We start from the raw sequence: 26,697 nt of genomic DNA, 5'->3' as shown, positions 1-26,697 counted from the left end.
ATCTCCTTCTTGGCTTGATCTCCCGACATCACTTCGAGCGGTTAGGCTCTAATGAAGCACCGGGCTCTGATACCCATTGATAGTCGCCTAGAGGGGGGGCTGAATAGGGCGAAACTGAAATTTACAAATATAAACACAACTACAAGCCGGGTTAGTGTTAGAAATAAAATCGAGTCCGCGAGAGAGGGCGCAAAACAAATCGTAACCAAGTAAAGCGGTGAGACACACGGATTTGTTTTACCGAGGTTCGGTTCTCGCAAACCTACTCCCCGTTGAGGAGGCCACAAAGGCCGGGTCTCTTTCAACCCTTCCCTCTCTCAAACGGTCCCTCGGACCGAGTGAGCTTTTCTTCTTCTCAATCAAACGGGAACAAAACTTCCCCGCAAGGGCCACCACACAATTGGTGCCTCTTGCCTTGGTTACAATTGAGTTTTGATCACAAGAACAAGTGAGAAAGAAAGAAAGCAATCCAAGCGCAAGAGCTCAAAAGAACACGGCAAATCTCTCTCACTAATCACTAAAGTCTTTTGTGGAATTGGAGAGGATTTGATCTCTTTGGTGTGTCTAGAATTGAATGTCTAGCTCTTGTAAGTGGTTGGGAAGTAGAGAACTTGGATGCAATGAATGGTGGGGTGGTTGGGGTATTTATAGCCTCAACCACCAATTTGACCGTTGTTGGGAGCTCTCTGCTCGATGGTGCACCGGACAGTCCGGTGCACACCGGACAGTCCGGTGCCCCCTGCCACGTCGACATTGCCGTTGGATTCTGACCGTTGGAGCTCTGACTTGTGGGCCCGCCTGGATGTCTGGTGTACACCGGACATGAACTGTTCATTGTCCGGTGCACCAGAATGGGCGCGTCTGACGACTGCGCGCCACTGGCGCGCATTGAATGCGCCTGCAGGTAGCCGTTGGCGCGGAAGTAGCCGTTGCTCCGTGGTTCACCGGACAGTCCGGTGTACACCGGACAATCCGGTGAATTATAGCGGAGCGGCTTCAATCAAATTCCCGAGGCTGGCGAGTTCCGGAGGCCGCGCTTCTTTGGAGCACCGGACACTGTCCGGTGTACACCGGACAGTCCGGTGAATTATAGCGGAGCGCCTCCAGAAATTCCCGAAGGTAGTGAGTTCGAGCTGGAGTCCTCTGGCGCACCGGACACTGTCCGGTGTACACCGGACAGTCCGGTGCTCCCAGACCAGAGGGCCTTCGGTTGCCACCTTGCTCCTTTGTTGAATCCAAAACTTGGTCTTTTTATTGGCTGAGTGTGAACCTTTTATACCTGTATAATCTATATACTTGGGCAAAACTAGTTAGTCCAAAGATTTGTGTTGGGCAATTCAACCACCAAAATTATATAGGAACTATGTGTAAGCCTAATTCCCTTTCACCAGGCCTTAGCGCGCCTTAAGTCCCCTCCCCGTGGCCGGAAACGCTCATCAGAGTTGCTCCGGCCCGCCCGAGGTCTTGCCACCGTCGTTCTCCCCTCTCAGCCCGTGGATTCGTGGCCTCTTCCCCGCCATTGAGTTTGTCGTGGCGCCCTCTTCCCCTCTGCCCAACTCCGGTGACCCCAGAGCCACCCTAGCTCGTGCTCGCCTCAACTGCGGCGACCTCACCGCCGCGGAGAGGAGCGGCACCGCCCGCAGCCGTCTGTTTCCCCAATCTGACCACCCCCCCGTCCGATCTTGATCGAACGGCTCGGACCGCGGGTACCGCTTCGCGCACGCACACTTGACGCCCTGACCCACCTGTCAGCGTCACCCGCAGCCGCTTATCCTTCCCGGTCTGATTTCCCCTGTCCAATCTTGATCGAACGGCTCGGACCCCCTCGGACCCCTGTAGCCGTCCGTCTCCCCACTAGCGCTGGACCCGCTCGGTCAGTGCACTCTCCCCCTCTGTCGCTGACACTCCCTGTCCCGCTTGTTAGTGCTCGCTCGCCCGCGCGCGCACCCTCGGCCGCAGATCTAATCTCAGCCGTCGGTTTCTGATCCAACGGTTGAGGGAGCCCGATACCCCTACGCGTGGCTGTTTTGCTTAAGAAACCCCCTGGTTTTAGGAAATCAATCCGTCGTCCTCTGTTTTAGCGCATAGGTCCCTGGTTTGTTTTAATTAGACCCCTGGACTTTTATTTAATCACAGATTTAGCCCTAATTTCATATTTCAAACCTCAAAACTTGTTTATTTCATATCTTTTTCATATGAACTCCAAATTTGGTGGTTCAAATTGCAAAATGTTCACCAAATTATTCTTTGTTCAAATAAAATATGACCAACTGCAATCTGTACACTTTAATTTTTACACTTAGAATATAGGATTAATGTTTATGTTAGTTTATTTATTTAATAAAATAAATAAAATGAAAGCCCTAGGAGTTAAAACATATTGAATTTTGTGAGATTAGTGTTATGCATTTTATGGATTCACTTTTGGTTTAACCTTTAGACCCTAATGTGATAAATAGAATTAGGTATGTAATTATGGATAATATTTAAAGGATAATCAAATTCCTAAATGAGAGTAGTTTATATTATAATTCTAACTTTCCTTTGTTTTAATCACTACCTAACCCTTTTGAGCTATGTCCTAAACATTTAGAGAGTAATCAATTCCCCAATTAGGATTACTCCATTTTCTTTGTAGCTTGATATCATCCCCCTACACTTAATACTATACCTTTTTGTGAGTTAATGATTGTAAATGTTTGATGTGCTCTTCATTTATACTTTTCCAAATGTATTGAATGTATGCTCCCTTTACTTAGACAACGAGCAGTCCGAGGTTCCTGAGTGTGTTGCCGAAGATCCCTCTGAGCAACAACCTGGTGAAGGCAAGTGTCCTCAGACCTATCATGTGCTACTTTACATTATAATTCATTGTCCTGCATTACTTTATTGAAACCTTGTTTACCTTGTCCTAGTTTGTATTTCCCTTACCCTTATTTACCTTTTTGGGTTAATCATGGTTAGCTTATCTTATTGCTTAAACTTAATCAATAAATATGATGTGATCTTTTATGATACGATGATGTTATCACGATGAGTTCCTTGTGATTGCTTTAGGGGGCTTAGGCTCTTTCTTGAGTGCCTCTCCGTAAGGACCTGTTTGGGGTGTGAAAACCTGGGATAACAGTGCAACCATGAGGGTGGAATGGGACGCCCTTAGCTGAATAATTAGAGGAACCAGAGGAGTAGTTGGCTTCGCCGTAGGGCCGTCAATGGGGTCCAGGCACAGTACTTGCTCTGTCGAGGTTGGTTGCAGAGGTTCTTTGATTTGGTTTTGTTAGTCACCCTTCCCTTGGAGAGATGTAATGTATTTATCAAACTGGAGAAACCTAACGGGTGGCTATGACCCCTGGGAAATCTTTGTAAAGGCTACATAGTAAGACCCTGCTAGGTCACCTTGGTAGTGATCAATGGAGAGGCTAGAACCCTGGGCAGAATGGGAATCACTGCTTGTGGGTAAAGTGTACAACCTCTGCAGAGTGTTAGAAACTGGTATATCAGCCATGCTCGCGGTTATGAGCAGCCTTGGGATCCTCTTCGATTAGAAGAACAATGGTTACTTTTATGATGATGATTAACAATGGTGATTATAATCCTAATCTCTGGTATTTCCTCTTGGAGGGAGTGCCTCTGGGTAATAACTGGGTTATTACTAAAATTTGGCTATACTTATAAGTAATAAAACTTGACTAACTAAAAGCAACTGCTTAACTTTAAACTCCACATACATCTAGTCTACTTTAGCCAAACGGGACATTTGCTGAGTACGTTGAAGTGTACTCACCCTTGCTTTACAAACCACCCCACCCCAGGTTGTCCCCTTTGCTCTCAGTGCTCAGGAGGAGAAGCTGGCAACATGGATGACTTCGAGGAGTTCCAGGAATATGACGAGTTTTAGTTCTTTCTTAGTGGCAACATGGATGACTTCGAGGAGTTCCAGGAATATTACTAATTAAATGGGAATGGGCAAGGTACCAATTAATATGGTACTAACCAATGACCCCCTCCACCCACCCACCCACCCATCAAGAAGTGAAAAATTCAGCTTTCATCATTTTTATCAATAAGGTTATAATTTTTGTGCTTTTTTAATAAGCACCTGAAGTGACATTTTTATTTTTGCAATAGTTCTGTTATGTTATGCTTGCAAGCCCATATTCCTCTACCCATGTTATCAACATACTTCATTTTCTCGCTATGCAAAAATATTCTTTTAATTCCAATTTTGGTGATCCCGAACATATTTACCAAAATTTATTTTAATAAGTGTTGCCTTATGCTATTTTCCTATGTGTCGTGCTACACTGTAAATATCATGTAATAGTAATTGTGCTACTTCTTTGTGAATATTTGCATCAATTCTTGCAACTATAACATCTACATGTACATTTATATAGCTATATGTGCATTGACATGCCAAACATTATGTGTACAACTATTTTACAGCCTATTAAGCACATTTCATATCGCGTGCTGTGCAATTTTTTCCCAATCACTATATGATTCTGTGTTCTTCTGAAATATTGATGTGGTATGCGAGTAATGAAACTTCAGGTCAATATAAATATATTTATTACTGTGTGCTTACTATTATGTTACTTTCCTTTTTAAAAAAGTAAATTAAAGGCCTATAAGATATTGATTATGGATGTCCATTGTTTGCAGCAGGCTATGTAACATGAATGTGTAGCCATATCGCATAAATTGCTCAGTTCTATCAAACTGATAATACTATACACCTCTTACATGTTTTACGGAAACGATCTTAGCAGTTGTCCTCTGATTGTTTGTATTATCGACATCTCAAGCAGAGGATGATGCCAACTTACCTAGCAGACAAGAAATAAAAAGGAGGTAAGTTCTTTACTAAAAGAATAGTTTTTTATTAGATTTCTCAATAGAGTTTTTTCTCTCCTGAGATATGTATTTATATGTTTATATTTCGTCTTATTTACCTTTTTGTAATCTTGTCAGTGTCTATCTATGTTGGACTAATTGATCTGGAATGATGGCATTTTCAATATCATGGTATCTCAGTATAGAATTAAGCCGCAAGTTGAACATTTATTAATGCATTTTCTTACATATTAGCTAATTGTTACTAACTTTTTCCAACTAATTAGGTTGTGATTGAGGAACATCTTCACGCACTCGACGACACTATAAAAAATTCACTAGCTCATACAAAAAGGTAAAATTTCTACATTTTCTTTCCCTAAAGGTTTATTTATTCCATTAGCAGTTTTTCTCCACCGCAAATGACTAAAAATTTATATTTCCTATCAACTCTATGTCATATGAGCATTTTATTGTTCCACCGTTCATAATGCTAGCTCTGAAAGAAAAACCTACTAAAAGACATGTAAGTGCCTCAACCTTAATTCTAGATTTAGTTTTTCCCTTACATAGTAGTTTTATTGTGTTTATATGGTACATTTTGTCCAACTTTTCACATGGTTAATAAACAAACTCAAAATTTACCATTTCCTTGTCAAAAAAGAACCATCAATATTATTTTATACCAATCTTATATAGCCATATACAGTTCTTTTTCCTTACACACACAATCATATAACCCAGCTCCAGCGCGCGCTAGGCGCACCTTAATTACTAGTTGGGTTAATGGATAGGGAGAGCCGGAGACTTGGAGTAATCTACTACACTGACTCGAGCTCGCTGTTGTTGCCACGTGCACCACCCCTAGCCATAGCCGCCGCCACGCGCTTGCCGTGCGAGAGCATATTGGCTGGGGTACATTCCTGTTGTACTAACTAACACAAACGCGCCCGCAAGATAAGATCCTTCAGGTCTCAAACCGTTCGTACCTTTCCAAAATGGGGAAACTCATTAAAATGCCGTTGAAAGTAATTTGTTTTATCTCCATTTATTTTATACATTTCTATTAATCATTTAGATGTAACATATTGTTGCCAGTGTTGTCTATTTATCATATTTTTCCAAATTCTTATAACCATTTTCAAAGTTTCAAAGTCTTACACTAACGGACTCGTCTTTTTTGCCGAGTGTCTCATCCTTTGGATCGGCAAACATGTTATCGGTAAAAGTGGTTTTTAGACGAGTACTTTTTTCGGGCACTCTGCAAATACTTTGCCGAGTGTTACATGTTTTTTGAATGGTGTGATTCGAACTCGCAACCTCTCTCTCGCGCATAACCTTCTCTACCACTACACTACTACATCAATTATGTCTATATTACGTTTTCATTCCTCATGTATTATAACAAAGCGATAGTAATTTGATTATTTGAGGCACTAAATAAATTCAGTTGAAAATGTTGGCAACTATAATGTGCATAAGTTTTATTTTGATAGTTTCTACATCTGAGGCCGTTTACAAAATTTGAATTTCAAATTTAAAACTTCACACGAATTTTTCTATGATAAGATGATTTAAAATCAAAAAATTGTCAATTACAAAGTTTCGTTACGTTTCGAGACCTATAACTTTTATTTTCATTGTTTTTCCATCCGAGATAGTTTGGGAACTTCAAATTTTAAAATTCAAACATAGTTTTTGCATGACAAGATGATTTCAAACCAAAAAATGTAAAATGCAAAGTTATATAACTTTTTAATACTTACAACTTTTATGTTGGTGGTTTTCCATTCGAGGTCGTTTTCAAAATTTAAATTTTATATTTTTAAAAATTCAAACGTAGTTTTCATGATAAGATAACTTCAAATGAAAAAGTTGCCAACTATAAATTACGAGAGATATATAGGTTTTATGAACAAATTTACTTTTATTTTGTTACATGGAGAAATGATCAAAATATAAATTGTACATCTTGATGAGTTATACAAATTTTAGTTTAAAATTTTTTCATTTAAATTACTTTGTTGCTTCAAAATGTGATTTTTAAATTGTGTTTGCCTAGTTTTGAAAAAACACTCTAGCAAAAAGTTTTTTTGCCGAGTGTTTTTTTATCGAGGATTTTTTGCTTGGCACTCAACAAAAGAGTTTCTTTGTCGAGTGCCTGAAATAAAACACTCGGCAAATTATTTGGCATTACCGAGCCAAACTCCGGTAGTGTTGGACGATTTCTTTTTAAAAAACAGCTAAAAATTGATATCGGTCTAGTCCGTTAACGAGAAACCAGACCGGTTTTATCGTTTTTCGACCGGTTTTGTAATGCATGTCCCACCCAAAATCTGCACTAAACAGTGGACCAAGTATTTCTTCTTTTAGATTTCTTTGTAACTACAAACTTGGAACGAACCTCTCGAATTCTTTTTGCGATAATACAGCTGAATCCATTTTGATCATGCACATTGTAGTCGATGGTTCTCCATTCCATGGAGTATTTGGTTGTTTATTTGCCACGGTCCCTAACTATTTCACTAAATATTTCACTGAACGACAATACATTGTTCCTAGGATTCCACACGAGCAAATCCGCCGTATCACACACGGAGAAGAAGGCTTTTGGCATTCGTTACATCCACTAGTCTGGTCTGGCAGCACTGGCAACTTAGTAGTCGTTATCGTAGTCATCGTTGTTCCGGTTGAGGAACCGCCTGACAGCTCGGACAATGGTGCCCAGCGCCACGAAGAGGATGAGCGTCTCGAAGCCACCGCCGACCCCGACGTCCACGCTCAGACCGGGGGTGAACAATGAGAACGTCGACCACCCGTAGCCATATCTGTAGCTGCTGAAGAACGGGCCCAGTAGCCATATCCGCCTCCCAAAAGCGGCGCCACCACAGGCGGCGGGTTGATGTAGATGTTCGTCATGCGCATGCATCGCACAAGGTAACATTTTGCATTATGAGGACACAGCATGCGTGCATGTCAGCGTGCATGCGGACACAACATGCATGCATGTCAGCCTTCCTACGCTACATTTTTGCAGACAATTGAAATTTCAGTCTCAACTAGTGAGCTGAACTGTTGGGAAAGATGTAGCATATAAAGGATCTATTTAGGTGTTATTTGGTTCACATATTTGCAAAGTAATTGGTAACTGATAACGTTAAATCATGTTCATTTAAGTCAGGGTCGGGCATAGGGGTGTGCGACCGGTGCTGTATAGGGCCCCTAATTTCTAATTAACCCAAAATATTTCCTACGCAGTAGGTGCCTGGAAGTGAATTAGATCAATTTACCTTGGCCTGTCTTTACAGTTCGCAAGGTCGTCATAACTCTATTATCTAGCCCACACCGTGTCCTGTCTTTCGTTCAAGCGACTTATTGTCAAACAGCCAGATAAGTTATTCATTAAATTTTTATTCACCTATTTTGTTAGTGTATCTTTTAGGCCTCCTTTGGAATGCAATAATTTTAGAGAAACCATACAAGAATTTCACATAACCCAGTTCATTTTCACAAAAAAATGTAGAAAACGGGAAAAAATCCTGCATTCCAAAGGGCTTTTATAATTATAATAGTTTGATTATTATTTTCACCTGGTCTATGCATGTTTATAAGACCAAACCCAGCAATGGCTGACTGCGGATCTGTATCCTATGGAGTGGCACGCGACGATACAGAGTTGCGCAGTAGCCCGGTTTCTAGGAAGCTCCATAAACGGCTCCGTAAAGCGGTGTAAACAAGGCATCGTTCCTGTTCCCGCCAAAGCCCTGAAACAAAAGCCGTTGGCCCCTGTCCGAAGACACAAGTTGCCCAAAGTCGCAGTGCTGCATCGACCGAGCCTCGGGTACAACCTCCACCATAGCATTTCATCGAAGCTCTTGTCGCCGGATTGCAGCTCCGCCTCGTCTTTGGCTCGGCCACAGCTAGTATCGCATTTCGTCTTTGTTGCAGCCATCCGCAGTCCCCGGCGGTAGGTTTTCGGTGCGTTCATCGTTTTCATTTATTCCCCCGCCGGATGCGAGTTCATCATTTTGATTTCCCCCGCGGATGCGAGTTCATCGTTTGGATTTGTGCCACTTGGCGCAGCCTTTCAGATGTAGCAACGAAGGACGACCAGCGTCGTCTCAGTTCTGATGGAGGCCACTACACTGGAGGGTTCATGCTGCAATTCGTAAGCTAGCCTACGGAGGGCCAGCCGAAAGCAGAGTATCGAAAAGACGTCGAACGTTGCTTCATCGTTCTTCAAGGTCAGTACGCAATAATTAAAGGTCCTGCACGATTATGGCATCCGGTAGATTTGAAGTTCGTAGTCGACCGTGCTCCAGCGCCGCGGATGGGGGCAACGTCCTTCGACCTAGGAGACAAAACTCGAGAACTTGAGCGCGAGCCCGACAGCTCGGAGGAAGAAAATAGATCTCGTGTCGCCATACCGACGAAGGAAGGAGGAAGTTCGGAATGACGGTTGGGTTGCGCGGATGAGAGAGAATACACGAGAAAAAGGAGCGCCCCACCCCTGGCCCGTTTTTCCGTCGCCGGATACAGCGCATGCTGGGCAACTCAACAGTGCAAAGACGTGCAAATTTTACGGATGCACGCCCATATACGACCCCTGGTGGAGTTGGTCTAAGCTTACTAGACATCTGGTGTTTCAAGATCCAACTATCAACATCATGTCTTTAAATAATCAATCTAAAAAATATAATCTAAATATAAATCTAGTTATGAAAACTGTAAGAAAAACAAAGAATAGATAATCTAACTTAGGGTCCGAAGGGAGCTGTGGACAAAATTATTATAAAAAATCACAAACGTCTAATCAAAGCCTTGCAAAACTGGGTGTGACAGGCAACTTAGAAGTCGTCGTCATAGTCATCATTGTTCCGGTTGAGGAACCGCCTGACAGCTCCGACAATGGCACCCAACGCCACGAAGAGGACGAGCGTGTCGAAGCCACCGCGACCCCGACGTCCACGCTCAGACCAGGGGTGAACAACGAGAACGTCGACCACCCATAGCCGTATCTGTAGCCGCCGAAGAACGAGCCCAGTAGCCATATCCGCCTCCCAAAAGCGGCGCCACCGGCGGCAGGTTGATGTAGATGTTCGTCATGCGCATGCATCGGACAAAGTAACATTTTGCATTCTGAGGACACAACATGCATGCATGTCATGTGCATGCATCGGACAAGGTAACATTTTGCATTCTGAGGACACAACATGCATGCATGTCAACATGCATGCGGACACAACATGCATGCATGTCAGCCTTCCTACGCTAGATTTTTGCAGACAATTGAAATTTCAGTCTGAACTAGTGAGCTGAACTGTTGGGAAAGATGTAGCATATAAAGGATCCATTTAGGTCTTGTTTGGTTCATATATTTGCAAAGTAATTGGTAACTGATAACGTTAAATCATGTTCATTTAAGTCAGGGTTGGGCATAGAGGTGTGCGACTGGTGTTGTATAGGGCCCCTAATTTCTAATTAACCCAAAATATTTCCTACGCAGCAGGTGCCTGGAAGAGAAATAGATCAATTTACCTTGGTCTGTCTTTACAGTTCGCAAGGTCGTCATAACTCTATTATCTAGCCCACACCGTGTCTTGTCTTCCGTTCAAGCGACTTATTGTCAAACAGCCGGATAAGTTATTCATTAAATTTTTATTCACCTATTTTGTTAGTGTATCTTTTAGGCCTCCTTTGGAATGCAAGAATTTCAGAGAAACCATACGAGAATTTCACATAAAACAGTTCATTTTCACAGGAAAAATGTAGAAAACGGAAATAAAAATTGATGCATTCCAAATGGGCTTTTATAATTGTAATAGTTTGATTATTATTTTCACCCAGTTTGTGCATGTTTATAAGACCAACCCCAGCAATGGCTGGCTGCGGATCTGTATCCTACGGAGTGGCAGGCGACGATACGGAGTTGCTCAGTAGCCCGATTTCCAGGAAGCTCCATAAATGGCTCCGTAAAGCGGTGTAAACAAGGCATCGTTTCTGTTCCCGCCAACGCCCTGAAACGAGAGCCATTGGCCCCTGTCTGAAGACACCGGCTGCCCAAAGTCACAGTGCTGCATCGACCGGCCTCGGGTACAACCTCCACCGTAGCATTTCATCGAAGCTCTTGTCGCCGGATTGCAGCTCTGCCTCGTCTCTGGCTCGGCCACGGCTAGTATCCCATTTCTGCTCTGTTGCAGCCATCCGCAGTCCCCGGTGGTAGGTTGCCAGCGCGTTCATCGTTTTCATTTATTCCCCCGTCGGATGCGAGTTCATCGTTTTGATTTCCTCTGCAGATGCGAGTTCATCGTTTGGATTTGTGCCACTTAGCGCAGCCTTTCAGATGTAGCAACGAAGGACGACCAGCGTCGTCTCAGTTCTGATGGAGGCCACTACACTGGAGGGTTCATGCTGCAATTCGTAAGCTAGCCTACGGAGGGCCAGATGAAAGCAGAGTATCGAAAAGACGTCGAACGTTGCTTCAGGGTTCTTCAAGGTCAGTACGCAATAATTAAAGGTCCTGCACGATTATGGGATCCGGTAGATTTGAAGTTCATAGTCGACTGTGCTTCAGCGCCGCGGATGGGGGCGACGTCCTTCGACCTAGGAGACAAAACTCGAGAACTTGAGCGTGACCCCGACAGCTCGGAGGAAGAAAATAGATCTTGTGTCGCCGTACCGACGAAGGAAGGAGGAAGTTCGGAATGATGGTTGGGTTGTGTGGATGAGAGAGAATACGCGAGAAAAAGGAGCGCCCACCCCTGGCCCGTTTTTTCCGTCGCCGGATACAGCGCATGCTGGGGAACTCAACAGTGCGAAGACGTGCAAATTTTACAGATGCACGCCCATATACGACCCCTGGTGGAGTTGGTCTAAGCTTACTAGACATCTGGTGTTTCAAGATCCAACTATCAACATCATGTCTTTAAATAATCAATCTAAAAAATATAAATCTAAATATAAATCTAATTATGAAAACTGTAAGAAAAACAAAGAATAGATAATCTAACTTAGGGTCCGAAGGGAGCTGTGGACAAAATTATTATAAAAAATCACAAACGTCTAATCAAAGCCTTGCACTTGATAGTTCTAATTTTAAATGATTTATTGAGAATGGTCTTTTATTCAATAGTTTGGTACATGGCCTCGATTTCACATGATAAAATTTCTCTTGGATAGGTCGTGTAGTAGGATAAAATATGCTATGTCCCAGCGCTGATGATCCTATCTCTTTACACGTAAACAGAACTTCAAAATGCACAAATATTGGTCATCCAAGAACAACATTCGGCCCTAAAGCACGTGAGAAGGAGGAGGCCTAGAACGACTGACGCCTGACGAGGTCCTAGTCCTATATCCTACTGGGCCTCTCTCCATACGATGGGACGCATGATTCTTGCATTGCTTCTGCTCTAACAGCTTCCCCTCCTCCTTAATGGTCTGGATGCTGCGCCGACGCTTGACTCCATCAGCTTCTTGGTAACTCTCTCGTAGCTTGCGTTTTGTAGCCTCCATCTTCTCGCTCTCGGCGACGACCGGTTTCTTGGTCTCACTCATGTTCTTCTGTTGATTCGATAGAATTGATGTGGTCGGAAGCGTCTTCGTTGGCGGTACATAATGCTGCTTCTTGTGTTCCTCGGCGGTGGAAAGCATCTTTGCTGGTGGTACTTGTGGCCTCTTGTTGTGCACCTCGGCAACGGCGGCAGCAAGCGTCTTTGCTGGTGGTACGTGTGGCCTCTTGTTATGTGCCTCGGCGGCGGTGGCGGTGGAAATCATCTTTGCTGGTGGTATGTCCGGCTTCTTGTTGTGTACCTCAGCAGCAGCGGGAAGCATCTTGGCAGACGGTACGTGCACCTTGTCGACGGCAGCGCGCGGGAGCGGGATCTGATCAGCAGAGAGATTGTCGAGTTTCTTCTTCACCGCTACAGCAGTGGCGAAGGAGGCTTCGACGGCTACCCTCCACCCGCGCACGACGTCGCGCGCGAGGCTCCGGATCCGGGACGACCCGTGGCTCCCGAGGGCGCCGACGGTCCTCGCCAGCTCGGTGGACGCCAGCAGGTCGTGCGGGACGGGCGCGACCAGCAGCGTCTTGAGGGATTCGACCATGACGTCGTCGAGCACGGCGCAGAGCTGCTCGGCCACGCCGTCATCCGTGGCGCCGCGGAGCAGCACGACGATCTCGCCACGCACGTCACGATACTCGGCGCGCGGGTAGCCGCATGCCTCGATCGCACTGTCGATCGCCTGGAAAGCGCTGTAGAAAGGCTTCCACCTCCGCAGGGGAAGCCCGCTCTGCTCGTTGGCCATGGTAGCGGCTGCGGGCAGGCCGGCCGGCTGCGGGTAGGGTCGGCGTATGCGAGCAAGCGCGGCGTATGCGAACGGTGGACGAGCGGGTGCAAGAACTGGAGAAGTGGAGATTAGATGGGGAGAGTTGGAGACTTGGCGCGCCTTATTATATAGAACAAGCCGACGGAGTCCGACTCGGGTTTGCGTGACGATAACTACTCATCCTTTCCGATTTCCACGCTCATCTGCATTAAAAAATAAATCTCAGTCGCTGATCATTAAAAAAGGCTCAGATTTAATATGCATATACGTGCACTAGATGCATCACGTGCATTTGATTTGATGCGTTTGAAAGGCTCAGATTTCCACGTGCACCGACCCTAGCCATATCGGCTGGGGTACATTCCTGCTGTACTAACTAGCACAAGCGCGCCCGCGAGATAAGATCCTTCAGCTCTCAAACCGTTCGTAACTTTCTAAAATGAAAAACTCATGAAATCGCCGTTAAAAGTAATTTATTTTATCTCCATTTATTTTATACATTTCTATTAACCATTTAGATGTAACATATTATTACCAGTGTGGTCTATTTATCATATTTTTTTCCAATTTTTTATAACCATTTTCAAAGTTTCAAAGTCTTGCACTATCGGACTCGCCTTCTTTGGCGAGTGTCCTAGCTGTTGGGTTGGTAGACATGTTATCGGCAAATGATTTTTGATGAGTACTTTTTTCGAGCACTCAACAAACACTTTACTTAGTGTTACATGTTTTTTGAATGGTGTGATTCGAACTCGTAACATCTTTCGCGCGGATAACCTACTCTACCACTACACTACTACATCAATTATGTTTATATTACGTTTTTATTTCTCGTGTATTATAACAAACCAAGAGTAATTTGATTATTAGAGGTACTAAATTAATTCAATTGAAAATGTTGCCAACTATAAAGTTGCACAACTTTTCAAGATTTACAACTTTTATTTTGATAGTTTCTACATCCGAGGCTGTTTACAAAATTATATTTTCAAATTTGGAAACTTCAAATGAATTTTTCTATGATAAGATGATTTTAAATCAAAATTTGTCAACTACAAAGTTACATTACATTTCGAGATCTACAACTTTTATTTTGATGGTTTTTCCATCCGAGATAGTTTGAAAAATTCAAACATAATTTTGCATGACAATATGATTTCAAACCAAAACATTGTCAACCGCAAAGTTTCATAACTTTTCAAGACCTACCACTTTCATGTTGGTGGTTTTTCCATTCGATGTCGTTTTGAAAATTCAAAATTTAATTTTTTAAAATTCAGACGTAGTTTTCGCTGACAAGATAACTTCAAATGAAAAGGTTGCCAACTATAAAATTCTATAACTTCTCAAGATTTACAAACTTTATTTTGGTTGTTTCGTCATTTGTTCATCCTATATGATGGTTCTAACATTATTCACAAATTTTGTACATCTCTTTTGTAGTTTCATAAATTACGAGAGAAATATAGGTTTTATGAACAAATTTACTTTTATTTTGTTATATGAAGAAATGATCAAAATATAAATTGTACATCTTGATGGGTTTTACAAATTTGTAGTTGAAAACTTTTCATTTGAATTAATTTACTGCTTCAAAATGTGATTATTAAATTATCTTTGTCTAGTGTTAAAAAACACTCGATAAAGAAGCTCTTTGACTAGTGTCCAAAAAAAGCAGTCAGCAAAAAAACTCTTTGTCGAGTGTCAAAAATAAAACACTCGGCAAAGAGTTCCTTTGTCGAGTGTTTTTTTTATCGAGGTATTTTTGCTTCGCACTAGACAAAGAGCTTCTTTGCCGAGTGCCCGAAAGAAAACACTCGGTAAATTATTTGACACTCGGCAAAGAGCCAAACTCCGGTAGTGTTGGACGATTTCTTTTTAAAAACAGCTAGAAAATTGATATTGGTCTGGTCCGTTAACGAGAAACCAGACCGGTTTTCGACCGGTTTTGTAATGTATGTCCCACCCAAAACCTGTACTCAACAGTGGATCAAGTATTTCCTCTTTTGGAATTTTTTGTAACTACAGACGTGGAATGAACCTATCGAATTCTTTTTGCGATAATACGGTTGAACCCATTTTGATCATGCACTTTATAGTCGATGGATCTCCATGCCATGGAGTATTTGGCTGTTTATTTGCAACTGTCCCTAACTATTTCACTGAACGACAATACATTGTTCCTTCCCGTCATATCACACACGGAGAAGGTTGGTGGCATTCGCTACATCCACTAGCCTAGTCTGGCAGCACTAACAACTTAGTAGTAGTCGTCGTAGTCATCGTTGTTCCAGTTGAGGAATCGCCTTACAGCTCCAACAATGGCGCCCAGCGCCACAAAGAGGACGAGCGTGTCGAAGCCACCGCCGACCCCGATGGGCACGCTCGGACCGGGGGCGAACAAGGAGAACAGCAACCACCCGTAGTCGTATCCGTAGGCGCCGAAGAACTAGCCCCGTAGCCATATCCACCTCGGCACCACCGACTGCGGGTTGATGTAGATGCACAACAGCACTGTATAACATTTTTGGCGACCAGGGTTATTTTTGGCGGCCAGGGCGTAGCCGCCGAAAATAATCAGTTGTTTTCGGCGGCCAGGGCAGGCCGCCTAAAATAACGCTATTTTCGGCGGTTGTGTCAGTAGCCGCCGAAAATAGTGTTATTTTCGGCGGCCACAGACACAGCCGCCGAAAATAGCGTATTTAAAACCGTCGGTGTCTCCTTCTCTGTTCTCTATCTTTCTCTCTCGCTCATTCTATATTCCACTCTGCGCCGTAGACGCCAGCCCTCGCCGCGCCGTAGACGCTCGCCCCCGCCGCGCTGTCGACGCCCGCCGTTGCCGCCCCCACGGGGCGCCGCCCACCTCCGCCGCCACGGCCCGCCCGCGCCCCGCCGCCAAGCAGCGCCGCCCGCGCCCTGCCAACGCGCCGCCCGCAGGCCCCTGACGCCACCGACGCGTCGCCGGTCACGTCTGTCGTCGTCCTCGGCTCCCGTCGACCTTGGCTCCCATTAAGGTTATTTTTGCGGTATTTTATTTTGTATTTTCGGCGGCCTTTTATTTAATTGCCGTCGAAATTAGTATATTTTTGTAATTGTGTTTGTTGATTAGTGTGTTTGATTAATATTATTGTTTAGTTCGAGGCATATTGTATATGTGTTATATGTGTAGGGAAGGCATATGTGGTATATGTGGTTCATTAATGTATTAGTGGTATATGTGTTTGTTGATTAGTGCGTGTGATTAGTATTATTGTTTAGTTCGAGGCATATTGTATATGTGGTATATGTGGTTTAGGGAAGGCATATGTGGTATATGTGGTTCATTCTTATATTGTTTAGTGGCAGCGAGGTTATGCTGCTGAAAGTTTTTTTGGGTCCTTCTAGCTTGATGTGGGTTTAGAACCTATCCTTGCCTATACATGTAGGACCGATACACTTGACGAAGTTGAATAATGTTTTCACGATATGGTTCGGTTTAACATTCTCAGGCATGGCTGAAGATCGTGCATGGATGTACAGTGGTTGGAGTAGGAATGGACGTCATTCTGATGATTGGGTAGCCAATACCAAAGATTTTGTGGACCACATATTCTCCTTGTCATTAACCGGCACTATCAGATGCCCTTGTAGGTGGCACGAAAACAATATATTTCTTAATAAGGAAAGAGTTAGCCTAGATCTTTGTCAGTTTGAATTTATGCCCGGATATGAGGTGTGGGAACATCATGGTGAGGTAGTACCCAACCGGAATGTAGAAGAGGAGGAAAACAATGATTGGGCTGGCGATGATGTGATGCATGAGATTCTAGATTCGCTATGTCCAGAATTAAACCTAAGCTCCGAGGATCCTGCCACACCAGAGGTTTCCAGAATTTTTAAACTACTAAAAGACTCTGAAGAGCCGTTGCATGAACACATAGATGTGAGTATACTCGCTTTTGTTACTCGGCTCATGGCCATTAAGTCCAAGTATTTTTTTTCTCGAACAATTGTTACAATGAGATTTTAAAGTTATTAGGAGATGTGCTCCCAAAGCCCAATAAGTTGCCTAAAGACATGTACCATTCATAGACAATTATCAAAGGTCTCGGTATGGATTATGAAAAGATTGATGTGTGCAAAAATAATTGTATGATTTTCATGAAGGAGCATGCAGGAGAGAAAAAATGTCTGAAATGTGGACAATCTAGATTTGTGGAAGTTGTTAATGATGAGGGTGACAAGGTGATGACAGATGTTGCACATAAGCAGCTCTGCTACTTGCCACTAACTCCTCGAGTGAAACAGTTGTTTCTATGTAAAAAACCGCTATGCACATGTGATGCACAAAGAAGGTGTCCGTGATAATGCTGACCTAATCGTGCACCCTTCAGATGGGGATGCTTGGAAGGCTCTCGACACGTTTGATCCAGACTTTGCAGCTGATCCGAGGAACGTTCGAATCGGCCTCACGACCGATGGCTTCACACCTTTTGGTCAAATGGCATCATCATGCTCATGTTGGCCCGTCTTTGTTATTCCATACAACCTTCCACATTCTCTTTGTATGAAATATGAATTTATATTTCTTTGCTTAATCATTCCTGGCCCAGACTATCCTGGAAAGAACCTCAATGTCATGTTGAAACCCTTAATTGAAGAGTTGAAGGAGATTTGGAAAGAAGTTGAAACATACGATGTTTTAAAAAACAGATATTCAAACTTCGAGTTGCATATTTGTGGTTGGTGCATGACTTCATGGAGTATGCTATTTTAGCCGGTTGGAGTACACATGGTAGATTGACATGTCCATATTGTGGTTCTGATACAGATTGCTTCCGTCTTGCTCATGGTGGAAAGATCACTTACTTCGATTGTCATCGACGCTGGTTGCCCAGGAAACACCCCTTTAGGAGCGATAAGAAAACTTTATAAAGAACACCGTGGTCACCAAAGGACCGCCTAAATGTCTTAACGCAGCAGAAATATATGCTCAGCTGAACAACCTTGTCCTAAATGAAAAGGGGGACAAGTACGAAGGATTCGGAGTGGACCACAATTGGACACATATATGTGGTCTCTGGGAGCTTCCTTATATGTCATCATTGATTCTTGTGCAACATTAATGTCATGCACCAAGAAAGTAATGTTGCTGAAGCCCTCATACACACTTGCATGCATTTTGAAAAAACAAAGGACGATCTGAAAGCTCGAAGTGATCTAGCAATGCTTTGTGACCGACCAACCCAAGTGCTCAATGACAACGGCAAGCCGCCACGTGCCTTGCTCTATCTTACCTCTAAAGACAAGATCGAGGTAATGAGATGGACGGAAAAAAATAAATTTCCCGATGGTTATGCTGCGGGCTTGAAAAGAGCCGTGAATTTGAAAATGGGAAAACTAACTGGGTTAAAGAGCCACGACTTCCATATATTAATGGAGAGGATTATCCCTGTCATGTTTCGTGCTTACATGCTCGACGCCATGTGGCAAGCAATAGCTGAGCTAAGTTATTTACTTATTTCTACAGGCAGATTTGTGCCAAAGAAATAAGTAAAAATATGATGGAGAAGTTGGAGAATGAAATACCAGTGTTGTTATGCAAGCTAGAAAAAATATTCCCACCTGGATTCTTCAATCCGATGGAGCATCTACTTATTCACATTCCATATGAGGCAAAGGTTGGTGGACCTGTACAATATAGGTGGATGTATCACATTGAACGTGCACTCAAAAACCCACGAGGCATGGTTCGAAATAAGGCTAGAGTAGAAAGATGTGTCGCTGAAGCTTTTTTGCTAAAGGAGGTTTCATACTTCACGACTGTGTATTTCGCAGAGGAACATAATGTCTATGCTGCGACCATGCGATACAATGTCGATGAGGAACCTCCTGTCAGTGATCTCAACATTTTCCAATGGAGAGGCACAAGTACTAGTAAGGGCACGTTCTACCACCTTAGCATGGATGAAAGAATGTCTGCATTGCTATGCATGTACTCGAATATGGAAGAGATGGAGCCATATTTCATGTAAGTCTTTATTTTGCCCCATAATTTCTTTGCCAAGGAGCCATATTTAATTACTTATTTGTCGTACAGTAAGTTCGGCGAGGAAAATTGGACTTATTCCCATCAGCCTACAAGCAAACAACTAGATATGATGCGACGACATGGGAGGCAAGGAAGACCTAATTTTGTTGACTGGTTTCGGGAGCATGTAAACTCTTTATATTCCTTACTTTGATGTAATTTAGCCTTTTACGCGAGGTAGTCATTTTAACTGTATATTATTTACAGTGCATAAAGACTCCTAACATACACGAGGACTTGAGACAACTATCTTATGGGACGGTGACTTGCTGAACCTTTGGTCGATACGATGTGAATGGTTCCCATTTTCGTTCAGACCAATTTGAAAAGTCTCGTTAGCGTGCAGCCACACGTAACACTGGAGTTCTGACTAGGGCACTCGATGCACTTGGAAGAGAAACTAATTATTATGGCATCATTCAAAACATCCTAGAGTTTAATTTTGCAGGGAACAAAACTTTGAAATTAGTACTCTTTCTATGTGATTGGTTTGACAGCAATAATGGGATTAGACAAAGTCAATAAGGCATAACTGAAGTAAAGCACAAGGCACGACTTTGAGGCCATGATAATTTTATCCTTGCACATAAGTGCGAGCAGGTCTACTATATGTCGTACCCAAATCCGAAGTTTAAAGCATGGTGGGTAGTTCACAAGGTGAACCCTAGGGAACGTTTTACATACTCCTGCACTGCTGGTTATCAATTCGAAGACGAACATGGCGATGATGTTTATCAAGAAGAAGAATTGCCAACCACTTTTACTATCGATGAGGGTGTTACACTGAATTCACTTGTCGGAGACCGTAACGATGTCACTACTGATGAGTGTGTTGCACCGAAGCAAAAATGAAATCCAAGGAACAAAAAAGCCACATTGCGAGCTTTGGATCCTTGCACTAGCTGGTCACACTTCGCACTAGCTCCACATGCTACATATGGAACAGCTCAAGGCGTCGTCAAGCACGACTTTTGGGTAAGAGTAATGTTTCAAACTAACATTTTATGATTTGTTTCAAACTAAATTTATTTTCGATGTTGGATAGAGACGCTATCGTGTGGAACCTGAGGCTCAAGAGCATGCAGACCGAGTATTAGAGAAAAATGCGAAGAAGGTGTGTAGGGATGCATTTTCCAATGCTCGTCTACACGTTGTGAACGCGTACATGAAGCGCCGAGGGCATTTTATCAACAACTTTTGACAATATTTGGATGTCTACTTGACTGTAGAACAGTACATTGAGGTAAAAATCTAATTTAGCAGCTCATTTAGATGTGAATGTAATTTTGAGCTAACGCTTTAGATGCAGGTAACTCTTCCATGGATGGAACACCGGTCGCAGGCTTACAAGGCTTTGTGTGTGATATGGGCTTTTCCAGAGTGGATTGAGAAGTCAAACAGGAATCGACATAGGAAGATACATCAGCAGGACGAGGACGATGATGAGGTCGTAGTCAACCATACCTATGGGCTGATGGACACATTCGGTTGGCGAAGCGAATGGTGAGTATGTAGTATTCTGTTTTACTCAGAAATGAAACCGGTTTAAACTCATATATTTGCAGAAGGCTCAAACTGGAGTTGTCCCGAGCCCAATCAATGTTTATAGGAGAGGGCATAGAGCGAAAAACAGTGAAACCTCCGATGAGCTATGTAGTCAAGCGATCGTTGAGCGTATGATTAGTTGTTGTTAGGATTAATGTTTTCTTGCCATATAGCTATAAATTACATGTGTGCTGAACCTTCATATTGTATTGCAGGAGACATAAGAGCAGGAGATGGTTAGGAAGTATGGAGAAGACTACGATTGGCGAGGAGCGCCTACCATCGACGTTGAAGTTGTGCATTCTATTGGAGGAAAGGCGCATGGACGGTATTAACTTGTGAATTTTTTCAATAATATTGAAACTGTCGGTACCGAGAATCAGGGGTACCCTCTTCTACGGTATGAAGGTGCTGCACCCGTACGACACCTCCAGGTCATACGGAGAGCGGCACCCGACCCCACCACATGGGAAGAACTAGGGGCACCATGTGGCAAGGAAAGATAATACGTCTCGTGGTGCATCGATGGGTCCGGACCTCCGAGGGACACTGGACCCCTGTGCGAACGGGGCCGGAGCTCCCAAGAAGGCATGTCGGGTCCCTCGAGTAAGGTTCAGTCCTTGGCAAGGTCTCAGGACGAGGAGGACCCCGGCATGAGTAGGGGTCCAGTGCCGGCACGTGTCCAGGCCTTGCCTTACGTTCCCCGCTCAGGCGGAGGCCCGCTGCTGCCGCGTGGCTTGTGGTCCGTGACATAAGCCAATGGGTCGAACCTGACACAAGGCCCATGCAGCCATGCAGCCTTTGCATTTATTATGGAGAGGACGCGCCGTCTGCCACCACACTGACGAGCGACGTGCCCTCTCAGCATTTAATGCGCCCTGTCCAATCCGCTGGCAGACGGTGTTAGGGTCATCCATCAGACGGCGTGCCTGTCTAGTCTACTGGCGAACAGTGCGCCCGTGCCGAGCGGCGCACTGTACTCACCTTCCCTTCTACAAGAAGCTTCCCTTGCACGCCGAGGATACGGAGATCTCGGGTGACAAGACACAAGGGGATTGCCCCAGCAGCAAACATTTGTGGCTCCAAGCGTTATATTCTTTATGTCCCTGGGCCCACATGTCGGGGCCTAGTACCTTTGTGCATGCCCCCCTTCAGCTATAAAAGGGGAGGCATGCAACGTTACATACAGGCTCAATCTTTTAGATCCCACCTTAGACTCACAAGCTCATACAAGCTCACAAGCAATACATCACACAGTGGAGTAGGGTATTACGCTCTGGTGGCCCGAACCACTCTAAAACCTCATGTGTTCTTGTGTTCTTCCCGTTTTCCTAACCAACAAGCAAAACGCCTAAGCCCCTCCTCATCTTAGGATTTAGGGCGGGTGCACTCCGCCACCCGGCCGGAGATTTGCTCTCCGACATTTGGCGCGCCAGGTAGGGGCCAGGCATTAGGTTTTTGTTGTTTCCTTGCCCAAGCATGATGGTGCAGATCATTGAGCACCGTGCCGAGACTTCGGTAGACTTCGCGGTGGAGGGAGAAGCTACTTCCTCCACACCGCAGGTTCCCAGTAGCCTAGTGCCAGGCACTACTGTTGTGCACGCCGCACGACAGCACACGGCTGCGCAAACATCCCAGACTCCATCGAGGGCATCTCCGGGGGCGTTGTCGGCGGCCAGGGAGTTGTTGCGACACCCTCCGAGCTCCACGGCCTCACTGGGGGCCATGAAGCAATGGCGGGACGACGTTGACTGACTACTCGGTATGGCACACTCTACCTCGACCAGGTCGAGGACGCGGTCATCCCGACGCCAACACGAGGCGTCAACGTCTGTGCGCTCGCCTCAGTAAGGGGCGCACAGACCAATGACCTCCGGGCAGAACTCAACCGCAGGCGTGCGGGAGAGGATGCCCGGGTATCTTTGGAAAGGGCGCGCGAGCGCCGCCAAAACATCGACGGTCGCAACCTCGATCAAGACTTCGCTGCAGTTGTGCCACAGACACCAATGGGTACCCGGTCCCAAACGGGTGTCCCCTTGGCCGGTGTGGGCTGTGCCGCTCTTGCGGATCATCTCCGTGCGGCGTCATGGCCACCCAAGTTCCGGCCGCACCTGCCAGAAAAGTACGACGGAACATCGAACCCGTCGGAGTTCCTGTAGGTGTACGTTACCGCCATCACAGCAGCAGGTGGAAACACCGCTGTGATGGCAACGTACTTTCATGTGGCCTTGTCTGGACCTGCCCAGACCTAGCTCATGAACCTCACCCCAGGATCAGTCTATTCCTGGGAGGATCTCTGCGCGCGGTTCGTTGCGAACCTCGCCAGCGCTTACCAGCAGCACGGTGTGGAGGCCCACCTCCATGCGGTGAGGCAAGAGCCCAGGGAGACCCTCCGGAAGTTCATCTCCCGCTTCACCAAGGTGCGAGGTACTATACCTCGTATTTCTGATGCTTCTATCATCACGGCCTTCTGAGAGGGAGTACGTGATGAAAAAATGTTGGAGAAGTTGGCCACACATGACGTGGAAACTGTCCCCACGCTCTTCGCTCTGGCCGATAAATGCGCCAGAGCCGCCGAGGGAAGTGCATGGCACTCGGCCCCACAAACTGGAGCTGCCCAGTCGGGTGGCTCGGGGGCCGTTCCCCGAGACGAAAAGAAGAAGAAGGACCACGACTACCAGAAGCCGGTCCACCGCTCTGGTAGTCGTAGCCGCGACCGGAGGCCAAGGCGACCGCAACAAACGCCCACGGTCGCAGAGGGGTAACAGCGGTTCATGCCCTATGCACCCCAACGGTCGCCACAGCACCGCGGAGTGCCGCGAGATCATTGACCTTGCAAAACACATCAGTGAGCGGCGCGAGCAGTCTTCCAAAGACGGCTCACCACCTCGTCGCCGACCTGGCAAAGAAAAGGTGGACGACGGCGAGGTGGTCGTGGCTGAGCGGGACCTCGGGTATCAGTCACCCGAGGGGGACCTGAAGGATGTCTTTGCCGGAGGCTCCTACTCCGGTGAAGACAACTAGACAGACCCTAGAGGGACCCCGTGCTCCCCGATCTACGGAGCTGAAGCATGCCTTCCTCCGGAGGTCCTTCTGGATTCCCCATGGGTCCAGGCTGCAGACAGGTACATGCAGAAGTGGCCACAGCCAAAGACGAGGGCTCCCGAGTCAAATGCAGATGGGAACCCAGGGTCGGGACCTAGCCCCACGGCAAGTACCAAACCAAGAAGGGCTCCACAACTCTCCCCCAGCTGGGAAGGACCCTTCGAGGTAACGGGAATGCACCAACCCAAAGGCATCCATCTAGCTACGACTGGAGGAGTACCTTACCCCGATGCCGAAACATCTCTGTAAGTTCTATCCATAGAGCAAGACTAAGGGGTCGAATCTGTTTCCCTTTTTTGTAACTAGATAACGCATACGTGTACGACAAATTGGTGGGGTCTGTCCCCATAAACCCGGTCTATTGGTCTGCACACATGCATGACGAGTTATAAATAAAAACTACCCCCTCAGTTGTGCCCCTATGATAGATCCACCTCGCTGCTCCATGGTCTTACCTTGCAGTTTTTTTAGATAATACCTTTTATCTAACCCACCTGTACGGTTCCTATCTGTCCTGACGTTACGACATCCGAATTGAGCAGCCAGGCTTGCAGTCTAGGGCCCCCGATACGAAAGTTGGGAGGCCTGACAGCCTGGGGGTTGGCTCTAGAGAACGGGACCTCGTTCCATGGGGTGGTCCGGAGCCCGTGTAGCCGCTCAGCCTAGTCCCGTACCGTGGGCTTGCACGCTCCACCACTCTGTGATGGGTACCTAGTATTTGGGGCTATAAGTCCTGTGGGTCCGACAACCTCAGGACCGGAGCTAGAGAATGGACATTAGTCTCCTGGGGTGGTCCGGAGCCCGTGCAGCCGCTCAGCCTGGTCCTGTACCGTGGGCCTGCACGCTCCACCGCCCTGAGACAAGTGTCCTAGTATCTAGAACCGCGACCCAAGGGGGTCCGACACGCAACTTGGCCACCCGGATTGAAACCTGCGAGTCCCGAGCATGTGTCAAAGGATGGCTAATGTCAGACAGGGAGCCTTATGGGTGTACTACTAACGCTCCCTAGCTGTGTACAGATCCAGATCTCGGCGAGTTTGCCTCCCGAGGGTTGTTGACAATCTTTTCAGATGCGCTGGTATCCAACCTCGACACATTAAGTCTGCATCCCAGGCAGGGGGCCAGGTACTAGGGAGGAGTCAACGATATCACACACAGTAGGAACAAGTTGAAAATAGATAAGTGTTAATACTGCTTAATAAATAGTACTCTTGAGTACCTTACAAAAAGCGAAAGTATTACATCTATTTTCAAGTGGAGCCCTAGTTCCATTTCTACTCTGCAGGTATGAACTACCTCCACACCAGTAAGGGCCGCGGGATAGCTGGCTCCGAGCGGCTCGCCAGCGGAGGCGACTACATCAGCACCGATGGTGGCGGCCACCTCTGCACTAACAACTCGCCAGCAGCGGCGATCACCTCAGCATGTACGCCGCTGCGGAAAGGTCCTCGCCCCTGTATCCCTACGGGGGGCGACAATGAGGCCATTAAAGCCAAAGAGCCGAGGGTCTGGTGGCAGGTGGCGCTGACGGTCTCGCCAGCGGAGGCAACCACCTCTGCAGTGGGTAGCCTCACCAGCGGCGGCGACCACATCAGCCCCACCAGCGGCAGCGACCACCTCTGCACCGATGGGCGGCGGCTGCCCCAGCACGTGCGAAGAGGTCCTTGCTCCCATCCTCGCTGCGGGAGTGAGGACAAGACCATCCAAGAACGCCACCACCGCCCCCGCGGCGTACGACGTCTTGTACGACCCCCCCCCCCCCCCCCGGTGCGGCCGGCGGCGCGGGAGAAGCTGTGGGTGTGGCCGGCCCGTGCACGGCGCGATCGTCGCCTATGCGGTGGACGAACAGCCACGCCCCATCCAAGCGGTAGGAGGCAGCCGGAGGCGGCACCAAAGCCACCCAGGCCGAGGAGCCAGACACACGGCAGCTGATGGCGCCTCAGACGGCCGGCCCCGTGTACCCGGAGTTCGCCTTCTTCACAGGGCTGGCAAACGACCTTCTCCCCCAAATGCTGGAGGAAGAAGCGGGCCGCCAGCCCACGCGGAAGGCGGAGCCCCCACTCGGCTTGCCCTCCTCCCCAGCGCGGATGATGAACATCCTTGAAGCTGAGGGCAGGGGGGAGGCCGCAGCCCGGCTCGCTTCTCTCCACCACAAGGCTGGTAGTCATCCTTGTGGATGACCACCGGCCGGAGGTTGCGACCGGGCTGTGTGATGAAAATCCTTGAAGCCGAATGATGGTGGAAGAGCACCAACCCCCACGGGGTTGCGCTCCTCCAACGGCAGCAAGAGGAAGGCAAGATCGGTGGCACAACCACGAGCGCAAGCTCTCTGACGGTGAGGTCGCCGGAAGGGATGGCCTTGACGCGGATCCCTCCAGAGAACACCGGCGCACCCCATCTGGAGGCTCGGAAGGCGGAAGGGCGCGATGGTCGCAAGAGGGGCGAGGCATGTCTACTGCCCGGGAGATCGACCCCTTTTTAAAGGCAGATCTCCCCACTCGCGCCCCCGAAGCATCACGGGCAAAGTCTCCCCAACGTGCACCAAGGTTCCCACCTTATGACACGGGGGCCAAGCCCCACATGTCATATAGACTGACCCAAAGAAGAAGCGTGCAACTGCCCCGCAGTCACGCACCCCTTCATTTTTGGGGCTACTAGCGGTCAGGAAGGCGAACCACAACGCAAGGGGCATGCAACCGCCACACGATTAAAGCGCTCCTTCATCTTTGCCGTAACCAGCGGTCAATGAGGCGAACCACCGCGCAAGAAGCGTACAAACCGCCCCGCGGCTGTGTGCCCCCTCAGCTTCGCTA

The 26,697-nt window shown here is 46.6% G+C and overlaps 1 protein-coding gene across 1 annotated transcript; it reads right to left on the bottom strand.

Moving 5' to 3' along the window:
- Positions 1 to 12,129: 12,129 nt before the first annotated feature.
- LOC118472210 (uncharacterized) lies at positions 12,130 to 13,228 on the bottom strand. Its single transcript, XM_035960018.1, has 2 exons — positions 12,535 to 13,228; positions 12,130 to 12,435 (listed from the first exon to the last, which is right to left on the bottom strand). The coding sequence occupies exons 1-2, from the start codon at positions 13,141 to 13,143 to the stop codon at positions 12,130 to 12,132; spliced, it is 915 nt and encodes a 304-aa protein (XP_035815911.1). The 5' UTR covers positions 13,144 to 13,228.
- Between the last annotated feature and the right edge of the window lie 13,469 nt (positions 13,229 to 26,697).

This window comes from Zea mays, chromosome 6, assembly GCF_902167145.1.
Source record: "Zea mays cultivar B73 chromosome 6, Zm-B73-REFERENCE-NAM-5.0, whole genome shotgun sequence".
NCBI lineage: Eukaryota > Viridiplantae > Streptophyta > Magnoliopsida > Poales > Poaceae > Zea > Zea mays.
The sequence above is the reverse complement of the archived record's forward strand: the minus strand, read 5'-3'. Positions and strand labels throughout refer to the sequence as shown.

Excerpts from the sequence above, each read along its gene's own strand:
- LOC118472210 (XM_035960018.1), bottom strand. The coding sequence starts at position 13,143 with ATGGCCAACGAGCAGAGCGGGCTTCCCCTGCGGAGGTGGAAGCCTTTC. Across the intron at positions 12,436-12,534 it reads CAAAGACGCTTGCTGCCGCC|ACGCTTCCGACCACATCAAT; the intron begins GTTGCCGAGGTG and ends CCGCCAACGAAG.